The 21,853-nt window shown below is 38.8% G+C and overlaps 1 protein-coding gene across 3 annotated transcripts in view; it reads right to left on the reverse strand.

The window, feature by feature from the left end:
* The window catches only part of WDR33 (WD repeat domain 33), a 113,935-nt gene that overhangs the window by 16,861 nt on the left and 75,221 nt on the right, over positions 1–21,853 (reverse strand). For all 3 annotated transcript variants that reach the window (XM_017877357.1, XM_017877358.1, XM_017877359.1), the window contains exons 8-15: positions 5,751–5,877; positions 4,192–4,346; positions 4,019–4,097; positions 3,464–3,574; positions 2,407–2,501; positions 2,110–2,196; positions 1,742–1,881; positions 998–1,150 (exon numbers count right to left, since the gene is read on the reverse strand). In XM_017877357.1, the coding sequence (XP_017732846.1) occupies positions 998–1,150; positions 1,742–1,881; positions 2,110–2,196; positions 2,407–2,501; positions 3,464–3,574; positions 4,019–4,097; positions 4,192–4,346; positions 5,751–5,877 (947 nt within the window). The remainder of the gene's footprint in view (positions 1–997; positions 1,151–1,741; positions 1,882–2,109; positions 2,197–2,406; positions 2,502–3,463; positions 3,575–4,018; positions 4,098–4,191; positions 4,347–5,750; positions 5,878–21,853) is intronic.

Genomic DNA, 21,853 nt, shown 5'->3' on the forward strand with positions numbered 1-21,853 from the left:
GTCAGGATTATTTATGTCCATCTTGATCAGGGAAAGCCCAATAATTCACCACTTTCATCATTCTTGGTAGCTAACATAGATAGGAAAAATAAGAACAAGCTACCTGCTATATGAGCTGACAAAAAAGAAAAATTCTTTCATAAATAGGTGAATTCAAATTAAAACTATGTTGGCTTTATCTTTTCAATTTAAAATGTATATTTAACTTAGATCTACTCACTGCCCCAACAACTAATTCCTTTTTTGTTGTTGTTATTATTGTTTTTGAGGCAGAGTCTCACTTTGTGGCGCAGGCTGGAGTGCAGTGGTGAGATCTCAGCTCACTGCAACCTTTGCTTCTGGAGTTCAAGCGATTCTCCTGCCTCAGCCTCCCATGTCACTGGGACTATAGGCATGCAACCACCATGCCCGGCTAATTTTTGTATTTTCAGTAGAGGTGGGGTTTCACCAGGTTGACCAGGCTGGTCTCGAACTCCTGATCTCAGGTGATCTGCCTGCCTCGACCTCCTAAAGTGCTGGGATTACAGGTGTGAGCCACCACGCCTGACCCTAATTGGGTTTTAAAAGTCCAAGATATGACTCAAGGAAGTCACTTAAAAAAAAAAAAAGTTACTCGGGCGTGGTGGTGCGTGTATGTAGTCTCTGCCACTCAAGAGGCTTAATGTGGGAGGATCACTTGAGCTTGAGAGGCAGAGGTTGTAGCGAGCCATGATCGCACCACTGCATTCCAGCCTGGGCGACAGGGCATGACTCTGTCTCTAAAATAAAATAAAATAAAATAAAATAAGTAAAACAAAATATATAAATAACACATTTTTAAAAATTTTATGAAACAGGATTCTTTTGGAAACTAGTCTTCTAGCATAGCAAGAGGAAATGGCGGTGTTTGTCAGACCATCGGAGAGTCCCTTCCCTTTTCCTTAAGAGCATATCAATAAAAATGTCATCACTACCCTTTTAGCTCATCTTCAATTCCCCCCTAAAGAGCTTCACACACCTCCAGAAGTTGTGGGTTAGTATACTGTAATGTAGCCATTTCTTGCTCAATTTCTGCTTGTGTTTTTTTCTTCTCTTCCAATTTAATGTCTTCTTTTCTGTCATTCAGCACCTCATTTGGAGCAGGAATTGGAACTTTATTTTGCATCCAAGCCTTGGGAAAGAAGAGAATACTAAAATATACCCTAAGTATGAAAATCACAATGATAGAATGAGAAGACCGCTCTACAATGTCATCTGCTCAATCTAACCTCCGAACCGTCTTTCTTTTTACCTTTTCTCCATGACTCAAGTACATGACTCATGCTAATTCTTACTGACATATTACTAGGTAGAAATTACTATGGTGATAAAAGCTGCAAGATACTGCATGTTATTAAGAATGCAAAGCTTGCCAGCCTCTTCACAGGGTACATGCCCTTTGTGTTGAGGGGACAATTAAAGCAGAAGATAAACAATGGAGAAGAGAATCAACTACTCCCATACTCCCTCTGCTCCGTGCCTCTTTCTTCTATTTCCTCTCATAGCATGGATGATAATAAGCAGGTGAGGACAGAACAGAGAAGACTGATAACAAACTCAATACAACTGCAAAGCAGTAGATGAGAACCATGTCTAAGAGTGCGTGAATATGGGAAAAATGCTCCAGTACAGAAACACCTTCAACAGTGAGATAAGCCAAGAGAAACGTCAAACTAACCAACCAAAACCTCTGCGTGGATGAGGTGGAATCACTTTTACTTACTTGCTGGAACTGAGCAGGAATGGGTTTGGCATAAGGAACTTTCTTCTGAGGTACTTTTTTCTGATCCTTTTGCATCACTTCCTCCATCCCCCAGTCTAAACCTGGAATTGTCATTTCAATTTCATTTGATTCATCTTTCCCTGTAACCGTAAAGAAAAGTGGTTTGCCTCTTAAATAAAAGAAATCGGCCACTTGATCAATGAACACATTATTGGAAGAACAGATTTTAAGTATTATGCCGTTTATATAATTTTTATCAACATTTCTCAACATAAATCATTTTGGTATTTCAATATATTTATCAGGAAGATAAACAGGTCAAGAAAAAAATTTATAAAAATAAAATGTATCTGTGTAACTTCTCTTACCCATCTGTTCTTGTTCCATAGCTAATTTTAGTTGTTCTGGTATTCCCATTCCTGGAATTACTGCCAGGCTATTAGGTTCAAGGTCATCTATAAATAGTAATACACCATTGTCAATAGAGAATTTATAAAAGTAGTGACTGATAAAATTAATGCTTTATAAAAATGAATGTCACTGATGATTTATAAATAAATCTACTATAAAATTAAAATGCATTTTGTATAATCTTCCCAACATCTAAAACTTCTCTAACAGAATATCAGATTTCAAAGAAGGACAGACGTGCAAGAGTCTTATACCATATTCTACTCCATCTTCAGACATTCCAGGTAAAAGGTTTAGATTATATCGATCTCGCATTTTATCACCTGGTCGGTTTCGAGTCCAGAATTTGCTGTAAAAATAATTAAGAGAAGAAGAGAAGCATGGTTTCAGTATTTTTCTGGGCACTTAACAGTACTAGGCAGACCCTTGGTAAACACAACAAATTTTTACAATTTGTTTCTTCTACAAATTTAAAATGTGAGGTCATACACTTTGGCTCACATCTGTAATCCCAGCACTTTGGGAGGTTGTGGCAGGAGGATTAAGTCCAGGAGTCCAAGACTAGCCTGGGCAATATAGCGAAACCCTGTCTCCACAAAATAAAAATCAAAAAGTTAGCTGGGTGTGGTGGCACACACCTGTAGTCTCAGCTACTCAGGAGGCTAAGGCGGGAAGATGGCTTGAGCCCAGGAGTTTGGGGCTGCAATGAGCTGTGTGATCTCACCACAGCACTCCAGTCTGGGTGACAGAATAAGACTTTGTCTCTTAAAATAATAATAAAAATAAGAGTAAAATGTGGGGCCGGGCAAGGTGGCTCACGCCTATAATCCCAGCACCTTGGGAGGCTGAGGCAGGAGGATTGCTTAAGCCCAGGAGTTCGACATCAGCCTGGGCAACACGGTGAAACCCCATCTCTACAAAAAATGCAAAAATCAGCCAGGTGTGGTGGTGTGCGCCTATAGTCCCAGATACTCAGGAGGCTGAGGTAGGAGGATCACCTGAGCCCAGGGAGGGTGAGGCTGCAGTGAGCTGAGACCGCACCACTGCATGCCAGCCTCAAAAAAAAAAAAAAAAAAAATGGAACACTTTTGTTTTAAGTCAGAAGGCAAAACAAAATTTGAATAGCCAAAACCATATTCAATACCCAATCTCTTTATTGCAATATAAGTATTTGTAAACCACTACAAAAATGTTCCCAAGAATAAGTTGGAATATAAATTAATATGTCAACCAACCAATAAAAATAAACACATACAGTATTTATTTCCTGTTGCTCCATATAAAGCTTTGCTACTTCAATATAAAGCTTACCTAGTATGGTCATTGGAGCCTGAGCAGAGAATATGCCCAAGAGGATGCCAGGCCAGACTCCAGATCATCCCTTCGTGGGCCATCTCCATCCCACCCACTTCCTTCTCTACCCTGCAACAGCACCAAAGAGAGAAGGCTTTTTCACAAAAGTTACCCAGCTCCTCCCTCCCCCTCAAAAAATACATTTTCTGTTACCCTTAAAACGAAGCTACCAAAGCCTGGACTTGGACTCTGGTGAATTCCACATGTCTCAGGGGTACTGGCTTGTCATTGCCAGAGGACATTTACCCTTTCATCCAAAGAGCACTTCACAGGGGAAAGGCTGCAAGCATTTAGAAACTAGGAAATCTATTTTACTCCTCCTTAATGACTTCCATATCCACAAACAGAGGTACATTTTCTATTCCAGGCTGGATTTAGAATTGAAAACTGCAAGCAGTCTCTGATATAGGATATATGAACACTCAAAAAAGTGACACAACTATCATGTCTGCACACATTCAGGTGCTCTCTTCACAAAATACACGACTTTTTCACATACTAAATCTTACATACCCAACATGCCAGAATAACAAAGAGCCATCAGAGCCTCCACTGGCAAACAGTCCTTCATGAACAGGATGCCAGGCCACAGCTGCAGAACACAGACAGGGGACAAGACACGGCGGTCAGGATCTGAGAATGCCACAGGTGCCCTCGTCAAAGAGAAGCGTATCACAGCCACTGACCTGTGGCTTCTTTCTTATGACCTCGGAAAACTTGAAGCTCTTCTTTTAGGTTTCTGATATCAAAAAGTTTACAGAGATGATCACGTGATGCTGTGAGTAGCCAATTGCCATTAAGGTTTAATTTCACTTCCATTACTGTGTTTTTATGGGCATGACTAGAAACAAAGTATTAAAAAAAAAAATTGTCAGAATTCAAAACAAGTATAAATGTAATGACCATTTTTGATGAAAAGCGAATGGATCAAGATGGCAAGAGGTTCGGCCTAGAAGCAATAAAGCCTGTAACAGCCTATAAAGGATCACAGTTATAAACACACTTAAAAGAAACAGGTCAAGGACAGAAATAATATGCACTGCCCAGACACAGACAGCTCTCATCAACCAGTTAAAACAGCAGCAGAGGCTGGGTGTGGTGGCTCACGCCTGTAATCCCAGCACTTTGGGAGGCCGAGGCAGGTGGATCACCTGAGGTCAGTTCAAGACCAGCCTGCCCAACATGGTGAAACCCAGACTCTACTAAAAATACAAAAATTTGCCGGGCGTAATGACGCATGCCTATAGTCCTAGCTACTGAGGAGGCTGAGGCAGGAGAATCGCTTGAACCCAGGAGGTAGAGGTTGCAGTGAGCCAAGACTGCACCAATGCTCTCTAGTCTGGGTGACAGAGTGAGACTCTGTCTCAAAATAATAATAATATAGCAGTAGAGCTTCCACTGAACAGTAAAATTTATCTATGAAGCAGGGGAAGCACATGAGCACAGAAATTAATATTCAATAAAGATCATTACATTTCAAAAATTCCATAAAATTTCTCTAATTAAGACAAAGCATAAAAATGGACTGGAAAGTTTGACACTTAATTTGAACTAAGGACAATGCAACAACCCCTGGCCTACACAATGGACATATCCAAGGGAAAATTCACAAGGCATTCCAGGTTGGCATGGCCATTGGGGTTGTACAACAAAGCAGCCTTGCTCCAACCAATTCACTTTGAATATGGTCCTCTTCCCAATGGGAAAGACCAGGAAATGGATGCTTGGTCAAAAAAACATTAACATATGCATGTAGCTGTGAATGTTCACAAATAACTGAAAGAGAAAACTAGATTACATAGCTTACATAAGTAAGCACATCAGACAAAAAAATGAGAACTGGTTCAAAACCAGAGGAAAACCCTCTCGAAATAGATGATGTGAGATGGAGAAGGCTGGGCCGTGTCTAGTAAGGGGCACACGCATCAACTCCTCACAGTGCCACAAGGTATTCTGATGACAGACAATAGGCTAGAATAGTAACCACCTCCCTCCTCATCCTCCTCCCCACCCCCATATAACAACCAAATTAAACTTAGATCTACATGGCAGGACAGAAACAAGCCTGACTTCATTAAGAGTTCAGAGATGAATCATAATTAATAAGAAGTCTATAGATCCAAGTCCATCTGTTGCCTAAATGACTTTTCCAGAAATACATAAGAGAAAACAAAGCTAAAAGTTAAAGGATACACTGCTTTGTTCCCCTTTGTTCAGAGGCCAAAGTGGGGTTCCTATCACTTACAGTGTTGCAAGACTCTGCCCAGTCTTGGGATCCCAGAACTTGATTGGCTGTTGACTATCTTTACTTCCTGAAACAACTAACCCTTTGGTTGGATGCCAGTCTACACATTTCACATCAGCACCATGCCCTGTCGGAAACAAGTTAGGATTAAAACCTAATTAGTTATATGCATGTAAAGCAATTTAAACCAAAGTAGAGAAACCTAGTAAATGTTTTGCTCTCAGTGCTCAACTTAAAACTTTTTTTGTGAAGACTCTTTGGCCTCTGTGTCTGGAAATTTTTCAGATACAGTGTCCTCTCCTCCTATGTCAAGACACACAGGAGCCAGTCCTCTTCTGGAGCCAAGTGCATCTTCCCACCTACTTGCCGGGAGGTCAGTCGAGGCTTTTGGAGGCTGACCTCACAAGACCCCAGTATGTAAAGCTTTTGAAGCATCTCATGTTGTTCCCGATGACCCTGATTCCAGGGCACAATCCCTGTCACTCACTTCATTGTCCCACTTGGTGATAGTTCTTACAGATGAACTTGATTCAACCTGAATTTAGGACTTTGGGACCACCATTTAGTAATTTAGGACACCACTTTCTAGATGGAATGACAGGAAAAGCCAGCCTTCAGCTCCTGTTTACTGATATGCAGGAGAAATACACTCTTTGCTTGATTCACACATGTTGTGACAGTTGGATGAGGTAAGATGAGGTAATAATAACAGCTATCCTACTGTAGGCTTGCTATATTTTAGGAAGTGTAATGAGCACATATAAGCATCACCTTTTTAAATCTTCACAAAATCCTGAGGAAAGTATTAGCATTATCTCCATTTTACAAGTGAAGAAATAGAAGGGCTGGAGGGGTTAAATAACACATCCTAGATCCCAAAGTCAGTCAGCAAGAACAGGAGCGAGTCTCTGAGCCTGGTCCGTGGGATTCCAGGGATGGTTACTTCAGTAACCACCGTGCTAGAGCATAAGCTCACTTCACAAGTGTAATAGATTAACTTACTAAAAGTCACAAATGTGAAAGTCACTTTGCAAATTTGAAAAAAGATGGGTATGATTTTTGACGAACTGGATGCTGTACAAAACCCCAAGAATATTTTACATAACGAATGAACTAAGAAGTAGGTGAGGAGTGAGGAAGAACATTCAGAGCTTCCTTCTCTGCCCTGGATCAAATCCAGCTTCTGTGAAGTTCTGAGGTGGAAACAAGGAAGGATACAGAAGAATAGAGACAAAGGGAAGTGAAGTGGGAAAGAAGAAATGGGTTAGAGGCACCGAAAGTGATTTGTACCCATTCATAAGGGGAGACATTTGGGTCTCAAATGGACATAGGTTTATCCCAACACAATATCCCATACTGGCAAGCATGTAGGGAGGTAACAACAATCTGGAGAACAGTTTGGCTGTATGTATCAAAAGTATAAGAAAGTGCATCTCCTACAACCCAATAATCTCATGTCTTAGATTTTTATCATTAGGAAATAATGGATGTGCAAAAGGATTTGTCTGCAAGGACACTGACTGATTCAATTTATTTTTAATAGAACACAAATATATTACAAAATAAATTGCAGTGTGGCATATGTACTTAAAGGAATGTGATACGCCTATTATAAACGACCCTATAGATGATTTAATGGCATGATTTAAATGTTCAAAATTTATTAAAAAAAAAAATACACCAGCGTATACCATCACTGTAAAAGGCCAACAGTCAATAACATGAGTGACTGTGTGAGCTTATCTAAATAAAAGAAAAAAGCCAAGAAGTCTAGACACCAAATTGTTAACAGAAATAATATTAAGCTGGAAGGTGGTATTGATTCTCTTTCCTCATGTTTATTCTATATTTTTATATTTTCTACAATGAACGTATTTTGTAACTGGGATCTGAGGATGGGAAAGGGGAAGAGAGGTTTTGCTGTTGCTTTGTCTTTTAAAAAGAAAAATAACTGAAGATGGAATAATTGAAATATAAATACACTTCAGTCTCCCTTGCCCCTTGTTTGCCTTAAGAAATGTTAATTAACGATTTGCCCCTGAAAAGGTATGGCCAGGGAATTTTAAAACTCTATGGGCTATTGTTACCCAAAAATAAGTATTATGTATAGCTATGTAACCATTAATCAATCAAACTGGGATTATAGGAAATGCCTGAGAAAGCAGTTTCAAATTACAATACACTATACGAAAAGTTCATATTCTTAACAGCCATCTCTATCTACCCTCATCTTCTCTGGGACACGTTTATTACATAAAGAACGTATGTCTGTTTAGTTTTAAGATATATTTAAAGAAGCATACGTAAAAACAAAAAACTATGAACCCAAAAAGGAACCACAAAATAAATTTCAGCTGCTTTAATTTTGTTTTCTAATGTTCTCTAAAATTTATTAAAATTTAAGCAAGTGAGGAATCTCATGAATTTACCCATATCCATACACATCACAGATATAAATCAAACTGGTACTGATTCTTGGATATAATTTTATTCATCGCTGTTCTTAATAAAACAAACAATACTAGCAAGCCCATATACTTATGTGTAGTGTTATTCTAAGCGAAGTCTGTGTAGTGACTCATTTTACATCTGAAGACTGTAAAGCGCGGACAGATTAAAGAACTTGCTTGGGACCACACTGATGATATGGGGCAGAGCAGAGATCTGGATGCAGGGAGGCCCCAGAGCCTCTGCTCTTTAAGGACTATGTGATACTGCTTTCTTAGATGCGAAAAGGTGAATGTAAGAGTTACAAGAGCAGAAAAAACAAAACTGTGTCACTTCCTAAACAGTGAATTGGAACAGGGAGAGACTATTCATTTTTTTTTTTTTTTTTTTTGAGACGGAGTCTCGCTCTGTCGCCCAGGCTGGAGTGCAGTGGCCGGATATCGGCTCACTGCAAGCTCCGCCTCCCGGGTTCAAGCGATTCTCCTGCCTCAGCCTCACGAGTAGCTGGGACTACAGGCGCCCGCCACCGCAGCCGGCTAATTTTTTGTATTTGTAGTAGAGACGGGGTTTCACCGTGTTAACCAGGACGGTCTCGATCCCCTGGCTTCGTGATCGGCCCACCTTGGCCTCCCAAAGTGTTGGGATTACAGATGTGAGCCACCACGCCCAGCCAACTATTCATTTTTCAGCCTTTACATCATTTTACTTTTGAACCACGTTCATGTAGTATCTAATTTTTCAAAATTAAACACAAATAAATGAAATAAAGTTACTTAAGAAAATATATGAAAAAAGTATGTGTAGCATGCTAACACTTACAACTTAAAAACAGACGGATACACACCCACACGCCTTTGCTCAAAAATGCCTACCACGTGTGTCTGAAATAATACAAAAGAATCTGGTAACATCAACTGGTTCCAAGAACTAGGTAGATTGGCACACAAGGGAAAAGAGATTTTTCACTACACACTGTTTTGTAATGTTTCAACTCTGAAACACATTAATGACCTATTGAGAAAATTCAACTGAAAAAAATTTACTAAACTTACTACATAACAGTGGATTACCTCTGGAAAGTGGGTGGGAAATCTTTATAAGCAGCATATATCATTAAAAGAAATGTTTTAATGTAAAGAAAAACTAAAATTGCATATCAATTTTCTTCTATTCCAGCTTAATCTATTTAATTTTTCTCTTTTACATAAAAACCATTCTTCAGGAAGAAGTGACTGAATTTTCAGTGAAGTGAAAAAAAAATTTCAAATGATAAAATTCTACCCTCACATGTCAATGTTGATATATTTAGATCCAGAGGAATAAGACCAGTAGAAATTCATCCTAATAATTTAAGTGGATTAAAAAAACCTTTGATATGTAAAAGATGGCACTTGAAGTCTTATTAATAATAGCAAAAAAATGGAAACAAATTTTAGAAGTGGAATTATTAAACAAACTTTGCCACAGCCAAAAACTATTAAAATGAAGACTTTTGAGACAAAAAAAGTTCATGAAATAATGTGAACTAAAAAGCAAGCAAAACAACACACATACAAACTATACATATAAATACATTTTTATAACCATCCTAACATATGTATATCCATTTTGTACATTTTATACTTGTACATTTTGGTACGATTACCAAAATGCAGATACGGATAGGTAGAAAATGAAAATCACATTGAGAATAATGGAAACAAAGATGAACTTCTATCCACATTTCCTCTAGTATAATATTGTGGTTTTAAGAATAAACAACATGGATTATATTTTGTGTGTGAACTCTGATTTTTTGTTTTTTGTTTGTTTAGATATGTTTTTAATATGAAGAAAAAAAAACACCACTGAATGCAAGTTACTTTGCTAGGTAATATTTTCCCATCAAATTAACAAAAATTGATCAGGCACAGTGGCGCATGCCTGTAATCCCAGCACTTTGGGAGGCCGAGGCCGAGTGGATTGCTTGAGTCCAGGAGTTTGAGACCAGCCTGGGAAACATAGTGAAACCCCATTTTTACAAAACATACAAAAATTAGCTGAGCATGGTGATGCATGCCTGTAGTCCCAGTTGCTCAGAAGGCAAAGGTGGAAGATCGCCTGAGCCCAGGGAGGCAGAGGTTGCAGTGAGCCAAGATCACACCACTGCACTCCAGCCTAGGCAACAGAGCAAGACCCTGCCTCAAAAAAAAAAAAAAAAAAAAAAGAAAAGCAAAAATTAAAGTTGGTGGCACTCAATGTTAACAAGAGACAGGAATAGGCACTCTCATCTGTAATTGGTTGGGAAGTAAATTAGGACAACTTTTGGGTGAGACCATATAGCCTATCTATCACAATCTTAAAGGCATATAACCATTGATTCTATCAATCCACTACTAGGAATTTACCCTGTCACTGCAAAAGCACACTAAGACTTATGTACAAAGATATTTACTGCACCTTGTTTGAATTGACAAAACTGGAAATAACCTAAACATGAATCAATGAGAATTTAAGAAAATTAAGGTAAAGACATATAATTGAATACAATTCAGCTCATAAAACTGAGGCAGAAATAAGGACCTTTTTGGGGGTTTTGGAAATGTTCTATATCTAGATTATAATGTGTCAAATTTTATAGGACTGTAGACCTACAAAGGGTAAATGTTACCTTATTTAAATTATACCTCAGGGCCAGGCATGGTGGCTTACACCTATAATCCCAGTACTTTGGGAGGCTGAGGCTGGAGAATTCCTTGAGCCCAGGAGGTAGAGACCAGCCTGGGCAACATAGTGAGACCCTGTCTCTACAAGAAAAACTTAAAAATTAGCCAAATATGGTGGTGCATACCCATGCTCCCAGCTTCTCAGGAGGTTGATGTGGGAGGACTGCTTGAGCCTGGGAGGTCAAGGCTGCAGTGAGTTGGGATTTTGCCATCGCATTCCAACCTGGGTGAGGGAGATCTTGTCTCAAAAATAAAACAAAATACATATAAACAAGATACCACACACACACACACACACACACACACACAATAAGCCTTTTAAAAAATATAAGTGGAAAAGCTAGATTTAATATGGTTCTATTTGTATAAAATAATACTTAAGCTAGTAACAGTTTTTTAGGGAGAAGAAATGGTATGGGAACAAGAGTGGCATTTACTCTTCTATACTCTGTAACTTTTTTTTTTTTTTGGAGACAGGGTCACGCTCTATTGCTGGGTCTAGAGTGGAGTGGGAAGTTGAGCACAGGAGGCGGACGCTGCAGTGAGCTGATTGCAGCCTCCATCTCCTGGGCTCAAACAATCCTCTTACCTCAGCCTCCCCAGTAGTTGGGACTACAGGCATGCACTATCACGTCCAGCTAATTTTTTTATTTTTTATAGAGATGGAGTCTCCCTGTGTTGCACAGGCTGGTCAAACACTTCTTAACATGTGCTTTTATTACTTTATTTAATGGCAACTACTTCTGGTGTCCCTCTATTCAAAACTCAAGTGAATGACTGATACCAATTAGTGTTTTCATTTGCCAACAGAACCAACCAGTGCCTGTGGTCCCAGGAAGATGAGGCTCAGATACTCAGAAGGGATGCAGCTTTTCACTGATAGCTCTCAGACATGGTCTGGGTGCATTAAGTTTCAGGATATTGTGGGCTTTGTGAAGAGGCAAACCGCACATAAAAACTTAATCTTATCTAAATTATTATTTCATAGAACACTGATTAAGTACCAAACACATGGTTTATTAATTTCAAACATTAAGCCTAAAGAATGCCTCTACACTAAATCTGATCATTTCATTTCTGAGGTATAGAATTTCAGGATACCATTATTCTAGGCTCTTTGTGATTCCCCAAATGTGAAAATTCCAAGAATGTAGTGTTTGTAATACTGAATTAATACAGACTTAATGGAAAATTCACCCAGGTAACAAGAGTTTTGGAGCCTAGTGACTAGACGTTATAGTACTAAAACATCTCCCTAAAAGCTAAAGATTTTAGTAGTGAAAATTTCTTGCTGATGAAAGACCAAGCATTTTTTCAAGTAATTAAACTTCTCAGAATCAAGTCCCTAACAACAACAAAAAAAGGAAGACAAAATTCTGAACAGCACCAAATCTGCTCCAGACACTGCAAAGTCCACTGCAGACACAAAGTGTGGCCCTGCAGGGGACTGACAGGAGTCTATAGGTAGATTGTGGTGGACATGCAGAATCCTCAGTAGGATGGCAGAGCTTAAAGAAGCCACTGATAAAGGGATGAAAGATTCAGCAGTAAGACTTGGAGGTACAATTGCAAAATTCTAAAATTAAGACATTCCAGTTGTAGAGCACTATGTGAAGAAAAAGACTATTAGAAATCTGGGTGGAATTCCCTCTGAACACAAATACTGAAGAATTTAAACTGCACTGTCCCATATGGCACCTATTAGCCACATGTGGCTGTTTAAATTTGTTTTCGAGTTACAATTTTAGTTTCTCAGTCATATTAGTGACATTTCAAGTGCCCAATAGTCACGTGTGACTGGTGGCTAGAATATCAGAGAGGAGAGATATAGAATACTTCCATCATCACAAAAAAATAAAATAAAAAAACCTATTGGACAATAACTGGCCTTAAAGAAAGCATCCTTTTAAATTTCCACAATCTTATTTTTATTTATCTCAGTTGTACTATGAACAGCAACAACAAAAAACTATCTTTCAGTGACACCAGAGCTTGAGAAGACCTGCAAAACTATCCAGCCCTCTTAACTCTGCAGATGAGAACACAGAAGCCTGAAAGGGGTAAGGCAGTGATGGGAGGGGACCCGGACTTTCTTCCTCCTCATCCAATCCTGTCTTCACCTCACTAAATATAACATCCAGATTAAGTGGATAGTCCCTTTTGTTCCAATTACAAATCAACTTTCACTTTCTCAACTGTAACTGAAGAGCTTTTACATGACAACTTCTGTACTCCTTTCCACCTCTCAGAACTATACAATAAAACAATTTAGGGATAAATACGTAATTATTTTGACTAATAAGTAAACACATTGATTCTGAAGACCAGAGTCTTGTTCAGAATGAAGGAAGGTGACAACCATAACCTAACTCCACCAAAAGATACTCCAAATTAATCATACTGAGTTATTTTTAGATATGAAGCACTGAGAACAGTGAGTTTGCATCATTTCTTAGTTAGCTATCCAGCTAAACATTCCCTCAGGGTATGTTCCTAGCTAAATGACCAGGACAGAATCAGCATCTCCTGGAGACAGGTGACGCTGCTTTGTAGATTAACCTGTGTCTAATATGCCAGAAATGTTCAACTTACTACTTTGTAATAATTATTTGCAGAAAGCGACCATTAATAGCATTAAAATGTACAGCAAACAGGAAGTAAATGATTTCACTTATTCTACTCATTCTTTCACATAATCATTTATGTACTCTTCCACTTCCACTCATTCATTAATTCAAAATAAAATGTGCATGATGCCAACATTTATTGAGTTCCTATTACTGGTGCTCAACCTCTCAAATATGTGGTCACCAACCAAAACGAGGCCTGAATATTGGGGAGTATTTGTAGGGTTACATAGTGCTAGAACAATAGCTTTTTAAGAAAGTTAATACTTAGACTAAGTCTTCTGGGTCAAGATAGAAAAGAACCTTAAAAAACACGAGTGCACTTTTAAAGACCTTTCTCCACAAAATAAAAACAGAAAACTCTGTTTAAAATATGCTATGTAACCATGCTCGATATGGCAAGGTGCAGAATGCAAACAAGATAATTTTCCTAATGAAAAAATGCTTAATGTGTTAAAAAGGAGATTCCAGAAATAAAATGCAGAGACTCCTTTTAATAAACCTTAAAATTCTAAGAATAACATGATAAATGGATTAGGCATTAGATATCTGGTGAACATTAGCTATTTGGTGAACAGACATTTAGACTCGCTTTGTAGATGGTGAAGCCTTCTTGTTCATTATTCCCTATCCCAGAACCGTAAAGTGTAGTGCAGTGAAGGCTAGAACCAGTAAGGGCAGAAGGTCTGCTTTTTGACGATTCCCTTAAAGGAGGAGGTTCCCTGGCTTCTGTGAAACTGGATGTAAACTCTGTGCCCTGTGCATTTTTCTCAGGCCCTCACCCCTCCTCCACCTGATCACCCCTCCTCCACCTCATCAGATCCTAAGGAACCTGTTACCCCAAGCAGCTAAATAACCCTGTCTCGAGACAGTCCATAGGATCCCAAAGCTCGGTGAACAGTCTGAAAACCAATACATAATAAGTTTTATTTGAAGGTCAGAAATGGTGTCCATGTTCCCATTTTATTTTTCCTGGATCAGGCCATTTTATGAACAAATGTTAAGAAAATTTCTTTTATACAAAACTTACAAAAAGCACCAAGGTTTTCTAATACAGGAAGAAAAAAGGCAAACAAAGAATTCAAGTACCATCTTGTACAATATTAACAGAACTGTTACTCAAGAAAATGTGTTAAACATTAACAACAAACTCAGGCTACTTCTAGCCACAAGAACATAAAATGTAACATCAGTTTAAGACAAAGGGTATATGAGTACCCATGGTCCATAGCCAGACACTCCAGTTGGACAGAGGATTTCTTAAAAAATTAAGAAGCGTAAGTAATCTGTGCTCTGGTCAAGGAATATGCAATTTATTAGCATTTTACCTTCCTTTAATGCAAAATGATTTCACCACAACCCAACAGTCAACATCAACTTGGAGTGATTACTATTAGCCATCTTTGTTGTCCAATCTAGAAAGTTACATCAGTGAAAAACTATAGAACTAAATGGAAAGTTAATTCTGGAAAAGGGGTCTGCCTAGGCAGGGCAGTGTTTTCACAATGTATGTTCCAAGAAACAACAGTGCATAGAATCATGGGTGAAGGGGTTCGGCAGTCAAATAAGTTGAGCAATGCTACATTTTAAAATGGGTAAGTTTCTTTCCCATTCTGAGAGCCTTCAGTCCTTTCAATATGTACATTATTACAAATCTGTGGGAGAATTTGGTCACGAATCTTCTTTTCTCAGAGTACTTCCAAGTCCGCCAGAAGGCTGATTTTGGAAATGTGAAACACCAGCTTACTACATTTGTCTGGCAATGATGAACCTAAATTCAGTAGAGTGGACACCTCTGTGGGAGGAAGAGGAGACTGGGGAAGGGCATGTAAAGGGGCCTTTAACCTTTAATCTGTAATGTGTATTTCTTTATTGACAATTCAGAAACGAGTGTGGCAAAATGTAAGGATTTGATCAGAACTGAGTGGTAGCACAGAAGTGTTTTTCAAGTTATAAAAAATTTTGAAATGTATAGTGTCAAGAGCAATCAATACACAAACACAAAAAACAGCAAGCTCAAATAGATAAAAAGAGAGATGCACCATAAATCTGGCAGTCTATTTTAAAGTCACACATTTACTTTGCATATGCAGGTAAAATCTTTCTATTGATTTGTACCAACTTGTATTTACATGGAAGACCAACAAAGGCTGACCTAAAAGAAACTCTCAAGTAGGTTAGAAATTGAAATTAGGCATACAACTCACTCATAAGATCAGTGCCATGTAACTAAATTCTTAAGTACTTCTGGCATCAAAGTGAGCAAATTCTTATGACTATATGGTAAAATATCTGATTTTTGAGTCAAATAAAAACCTATACAGGTATAAGTTTTGCTGAAACTTACATATCAGGCTGCTGTTAAACTCTTTTACAATAACGTGGGGAAGGATATAAACAGGAAAGCGCACAATTTCCATTTGAGTCAAGTTTAAAGGCTGCATTTAGAAAAATCCTGAGAATTACGAAATGGAGAAAAACAGGTAATTGATAACAATTTGAAAAGGTACAATATTTTTCCAAAACACTGCCTGACGGTGTATAAAATGTATTTCAATCTTCTATATTCTTCAGTTATAATAACCATAAAGAAGCAATTTTGCAGTGTGTGTTGTGCTAACCAGCAAATTCTCCTTTGTGGACATTTCTTTAAATTTACATTTTTTAAAGGCTACTTTGCAGAGTATTCATCAAAGATGTTTAAAGGAATGTAGTAACCAAATATTTTTCAACCTCATTTCTGTTGTATTTGTTCAATTCTTTGATGTTAACACCAATATCATAGAGAACATCAGCCATTTGTCTGAGACGGGAGATACCAGTGTCCCACACAAGCAGAAAACAGCAGCAAAGTCCACTGTAAGAAAGCGTACTCTGGGGTGTGTGTGTACATATGTGTGTGTGTGTTTGTTCGGGCACATGTAATTCAACATTCACAGGTTCTCTAGTAAACATTTCTGTAGATATTCATAATTCAGTAACAATATATACAGTCAAGAAAAGCAGCATATAGTCATCACTTGAAAAACCAGAAAAGTGCAAAAAGAAAAAGAAAAGACATTCAAAAGATTGATGAGAGTCTGGCAATATCAAGACTACCAGAAAGGCCAGTACCTACACTACATTAATAATAGAGGTATTAGTGCCCGCGGACAACCCAGGTCAAGAATAAAGAGAAGCCATGACTGAAGTCCCTAGTAAGGAAGAAAATGCAGAACCAAGAAGGAAAACAAAAGACGTTTTAAATGATTCTTCTGGAGCACTTCCATGGTAAGCAGTCCTTTTGAAAGCAAGGTAAAGAGGAGAACAACTTCATTTTCAGTTGGCCAGATTAAGGATACACTTCTTTTTAATTGAGAGTTTAGAAACATAAAAGCAACAAATAATCCATGTCAAAGTAGAAAAATAGTTAACCTATAGCTATCCACAGCATCAACTGTACTTTTAATCTGTGTTTTGCCAGAATCTTCTTGGGTATATTCACAGAAGTTGCTAAATGTGGCTCCCTACACTTTGTCCACCGACTGCTGTTCACCTCTTGGGAGAAAGTGGCAGTGATGAAAACACCTGTCTATCAAAACAAGAAGAGTACATGAACTCTTAAATACTGTGGAGGCAAGTATCTATCACATGAGCCCTGGCAGATTGCATAATTTCCAGCTATGACTAAGATTTTTTTCTATTAATGAGTAATCTGAGATAACACATGCTCCAACTGGATCTTAACAAACATCTCCATTTCTGTTTCAAAGAAAAATGTAGCCTGAGAAAATTTCAGCTGGGAGCTGATTATTGACTTCCACCATATTAAAAACATATTCCCATAAAATATCAATTTAGTCCATACTGATATAAGCAAATAACTGAATAAATAAATAAGTGGAGAAGAGTCAAGTCTCCCATGCCTCAGAAATCCATATAACCTACACAGTTAGTCCACCTGAAAAGAGGTGAGGTGTAACGCTCCACTCCTTAAGTGTGGGCTATATATTAATCTTATGACTTCACTCCAAAGAGTACAGTATGAAAAGTAGGAAAGAAGAGTAGCTGTTGTTGAAGAAACTTGACAAACTCTACCTCAAGCAGATGATCAAGGTTAACATCAAGTCATATTGATAGTATACACCCATGAGATGGTATTATGAAACTGGCACTTTACCTGTGTGATCTTCCTCTCAAAAACCGATAATCCCCGGTCTAATCATGAGAAAAATAATAGATAAATGCCAACTGAGGGACATTCTCCAATATACCATACAACTTCTCATCAACACACTAGCTGCAAGAAGAGGGTGGGGCTACTCAGGGCACACTGCCTATGGGTTAGTCCTGCTCACAAGCAGTCACTCTGTAAATAATTTTCCTGATTAAAATGAAGAGGAGGAGGAGAATGGAACAAAACCTTGAAAGTGCTGAAATAGAGGGAAAAGTTTTGAATCTAGCATTCAATATCCAACCAGTCCCGTTATAAATGTAAACATGAAATAAAAGACACCCAAGAACCTTAAAAATTTTTGCCCACAGACCTCAGAAAAACTATCTTACCGTTCCAGAGATGTGAAAATCAAGGAATGCTTATTAGGAAAATCCAAACCAGTTCAAATTAAATTTAACATATTATAAACAAGTATCTCCTTGTGAAGGTGTTTAAAATCTGCCATGTTCTTGTTCTTTATTGAATGAATGAGGAAATGATGAGAGATCAAAAAATAGACCTATATACACATTGTTTAAAATCCAAAAATAAGCTCTTCAGGAAAATAGATTAATGGTTTATTCCACCTTCATCTCTGAGCCAGGACCAAGAGTAAATCACGAAAATTTTCATTTCCACTTACAGTCTACTATAATCTCTCCCCATGCCCCGTAAGAAGAGAATAACCAAGAGATGAAAGTAGCTTTGTCCAATAAAAGCAGAAGTACAGTGTCAAATCAGTTACATTTGGAATCAAGAAAAATAGGTTCAGTGCTCATATGCTACATAATGACTAATAGTAAAAAAATTCCAATAAACTGGATGTGTTTAAACCTCAGATGTCACTTACTAGTTATGTCCTTATGTAATCTACTTAACCCTTGCTAAGCCTTAATATTTACATGTACAAAATGGAGATTATTACCCAATTATTGGGTTGTTTCAGGAATTAAATACATGAAGCACTTACCATCATGCCTAGCATATATTCTGAACACTCAATGAATAAAAACTTTCATTGTGATCCAATCTCTGCCCTGAAAAAGTTCACCATGGGGACAGCTATTTCCATATAGACTTAGTTATCCAGCAAGAGCTGTTACTACCATGAATAGAGTATGGGAAAGCAGAAAATGGCTCGATGTGAGAGCGTGCCCCCAAAGTGCAACTTTCGTAAGACTGCTAAATTTCAGTTTTCAAACAACTCCAGAAAATATAACACTGAATTCTGATTATGAACATTCACCCCAAGTAATACACTTGATGTAATGCCATTTACCTCTCAGAACTAGAAAATCCAAAATGAGACCACCATTACATTCACTATGTTGATTATGTTTTTTTTTAAGAAAGACAGATACTAAGAAAAACTTAGCATTTAAGTCCTGAGTACTTAAGAAAGGTAATACTTTTAATGTAACTATTGATTCCACTAGATTACAATGCCACCTCCAACACTAAGAAGATGATACCAATCACTTCTCCTTTTTACTTGTGGTGTGAATGTCTGATGGTTCCCTCTACATTTTCTCTGCTGTTAAAGAACATTAACTTATTTCTAGGAGGACAAAAAATCTACAGGAAAAATGCTGGGCCGGCAGTGTTGGCACACACCTATAATCCCAGCACTTTGGGAGGGATTTGTATTTCTCTACACACACACACACACACACACACACACACAAATTAGCTGGGTGTCATGGTGCTCAGGGGGACATGGGCAGGGGCTTAGGTGGGCTTGAGCCCGGGAGGTCAAGGCTGCAGTGAGCTGAGATCAAACCACCGCACTTCCAGCCTGGGTGAGAGAGACCCTGTCTCTAAAAAAGAAAAGAACTGGGTTCAACACAATCTTTCAATTATAATTTAAATAAGAGATTACTCATCTCTAAATCCCCCAATGCCATGGATTACCTTACGCTTCAAGTATACAATTAAAATTTAACTATGAAAGACTTCTTAAGAAAGGGAAAAATGATCGAAGTTGGGAGAATATCAGGAGAGAGGTAAGGAAGATTATTTCAAGGTCACTAATGTGAAAAGGGAATCATGCTTTGGAATAAAATCTTGATTTAATACTAAGTAAAATGAAATATGCAAGCCTCTTCCTAAATTACTTTCAAAGGTTTGCAGAGGATGAGCTTACTTCCCAAGACTGATATACGTTGGCCACAAATTTTAGGAAATTTTGAAAAAACTTCAACCAAAATGTGGCCATTCTCTAAAAACATATGGGCCCTATCTATGAACAAACCAGAGTAGAGAAAAATGAAACCCAAAGTACACAGATGACTGTAGCTGTCAGTGACAAAGGTTGTGGCAAAGGCTCAGTGACAAAGGCTGTGATGAAGTAATGAGGGTAATTATAGGGAGACTTGTCCAGGTTTTACCTCCTGACTTCCTGTTTCTGTAGAACAGACAAAACAAATTACACAAAGCACATTTGTTACACAAAGCACATTTGTTACACAAAGCACATTTGTTACACAAAGCACATTTGTTACACAAAGCACATTTCACTCTGGGAAGAAGCCCTAGAGCAGGATTTGAGACTGAAAAGTAAAGCGGCACAAAGTGTGCGGAAATGCCACAGACGACCCTGAAAATGGAAAGAAGTGGAGGGTCAAGAGACCATGGGAGAGGAGGGGAAAAAGAGAAAAGAGAAGGGAGGGAGGAGAGAAAGACAGCAGTTCCACTTAGGAGTGGAACCAACTTAAGCACTCCACTTCAGAGTACAGCCCACAACCTACTTACTTGATAACATGTGGCAGTGGCCTGTGCTTCTCCACTCACTTCATTAAACACACACAAACATGCATGTGTGTACACGTGTACAAGCACACACACAGAAACATGAATCCACAGTGAGATCTTCCATCCAAGAGGACCCCTGTAGGTAAGCGAACCTAACTGCAAAAAATGCAAGATAACTACTTATACTAACCAATACAAACCACCACTCAAATCTCTGGACAACCAAGGGTCACTGGGCATTTGAATAAAAGCAAGTACCAGGAAAGAGAAAAATACAGATTACATGACTTTAGGGAAAACAAACAGGGACAACAGATCAAACCAGACATCCACACAAACACCCCAATTACGATGTTAAAGGTTTTAAGGGGCATCTTCCTTAAAGACAAACCAACTACAAAATAGGCCTCTTTGAAAAATGAAAAGATCAGAGAACCACTAGAAATTCTTGAAAAGTAAACATGCAGTTGATAAAAATGAAACTTTCGGGCTGGGCACAGTGGCTCACACCTGTAATCCCAGCACTCTGGGAGGCGGAGGCAGGTGGATCACCCTAAGTCAGGAGTTTGAGATCGGCCTGGTCAACATAATGAAACTCTCTACTAAAAATACAAAAAATTAGCCGGGTGTGGTGGTTGGTGTCTGTAATCCCAGCTACTCCAGAGGCTGAGGCAGGAGAAACACTTGAACCCCGGATGAACTCGGGAGGCAGAGGTTGCAGTGAGCCTAGATCGTGCCATCACACCCCAGCCTGGGCAAAGAGCAAAACCCCGTCTCAAAAAACAAAAATAAGGCCGGGCGCGGTGACTCATGCCTGTAATCCCAGCACTTTGGGAGGCTGAGGTGGGCGGATCACGAGGTCAGGAGATTGAGACCATCTGGCTAACACGGTGAAACCCCGTCTCTACTGAAAACACAAAAAATTCCCCGGGCATGGTGGCGGGCGCCTGTGGTCCCAGCTACTCGGGAGGCTGAGGCAGGAGAATGGCGGGAACCCAGGAGGCGGAGCTTGCAGTGAGCCGAGATCGCGCCACTGCACTCCACCCTGGGCGACAGAGTAAGACTTCGTCTCAAAAAGTAAATAAATAAAATAAAATAAATAAAATAAAATTTCGGCTGGGCACAGTGGCTCAAGCCTGTAATCCCAGGACTTTGGGAGGCCGAGGTGGGTGGATTGCTTGAGCTCAGGAGTTTGAGAACAGCCTAGGCAACAAAAAATTAAAACTAAATAAAAATAAAATTAGCTATGCATGGTGGCTCATGCCTGTAGTTCCAGCTACTAAGGAAACTGAGGTGGGAGGATCGCTTCAGTCCAGGAGGTCATGGCTACAGTGAGCCATGATAGCATCACTGCACTCCAGCCTAGGAGACACAGGG

Source organism: Rhinopithecus bieti, unplaced genomic scaffold (assembly GCF_001698545.2).
Source record: "Rhinopithecus bieti isolate Rb0 unplaced genomic scaffold, ASM169854v2 scaffold_10223, whole genome shotgun sequence".
In the NCBI taxonomy this organism is placed as follows: Eukaryota; Metazoa; Chordata; class Mammalia; order Primates; family Cercopithecidae; genus Rhinopithecus; species Rhinopithecus bieti.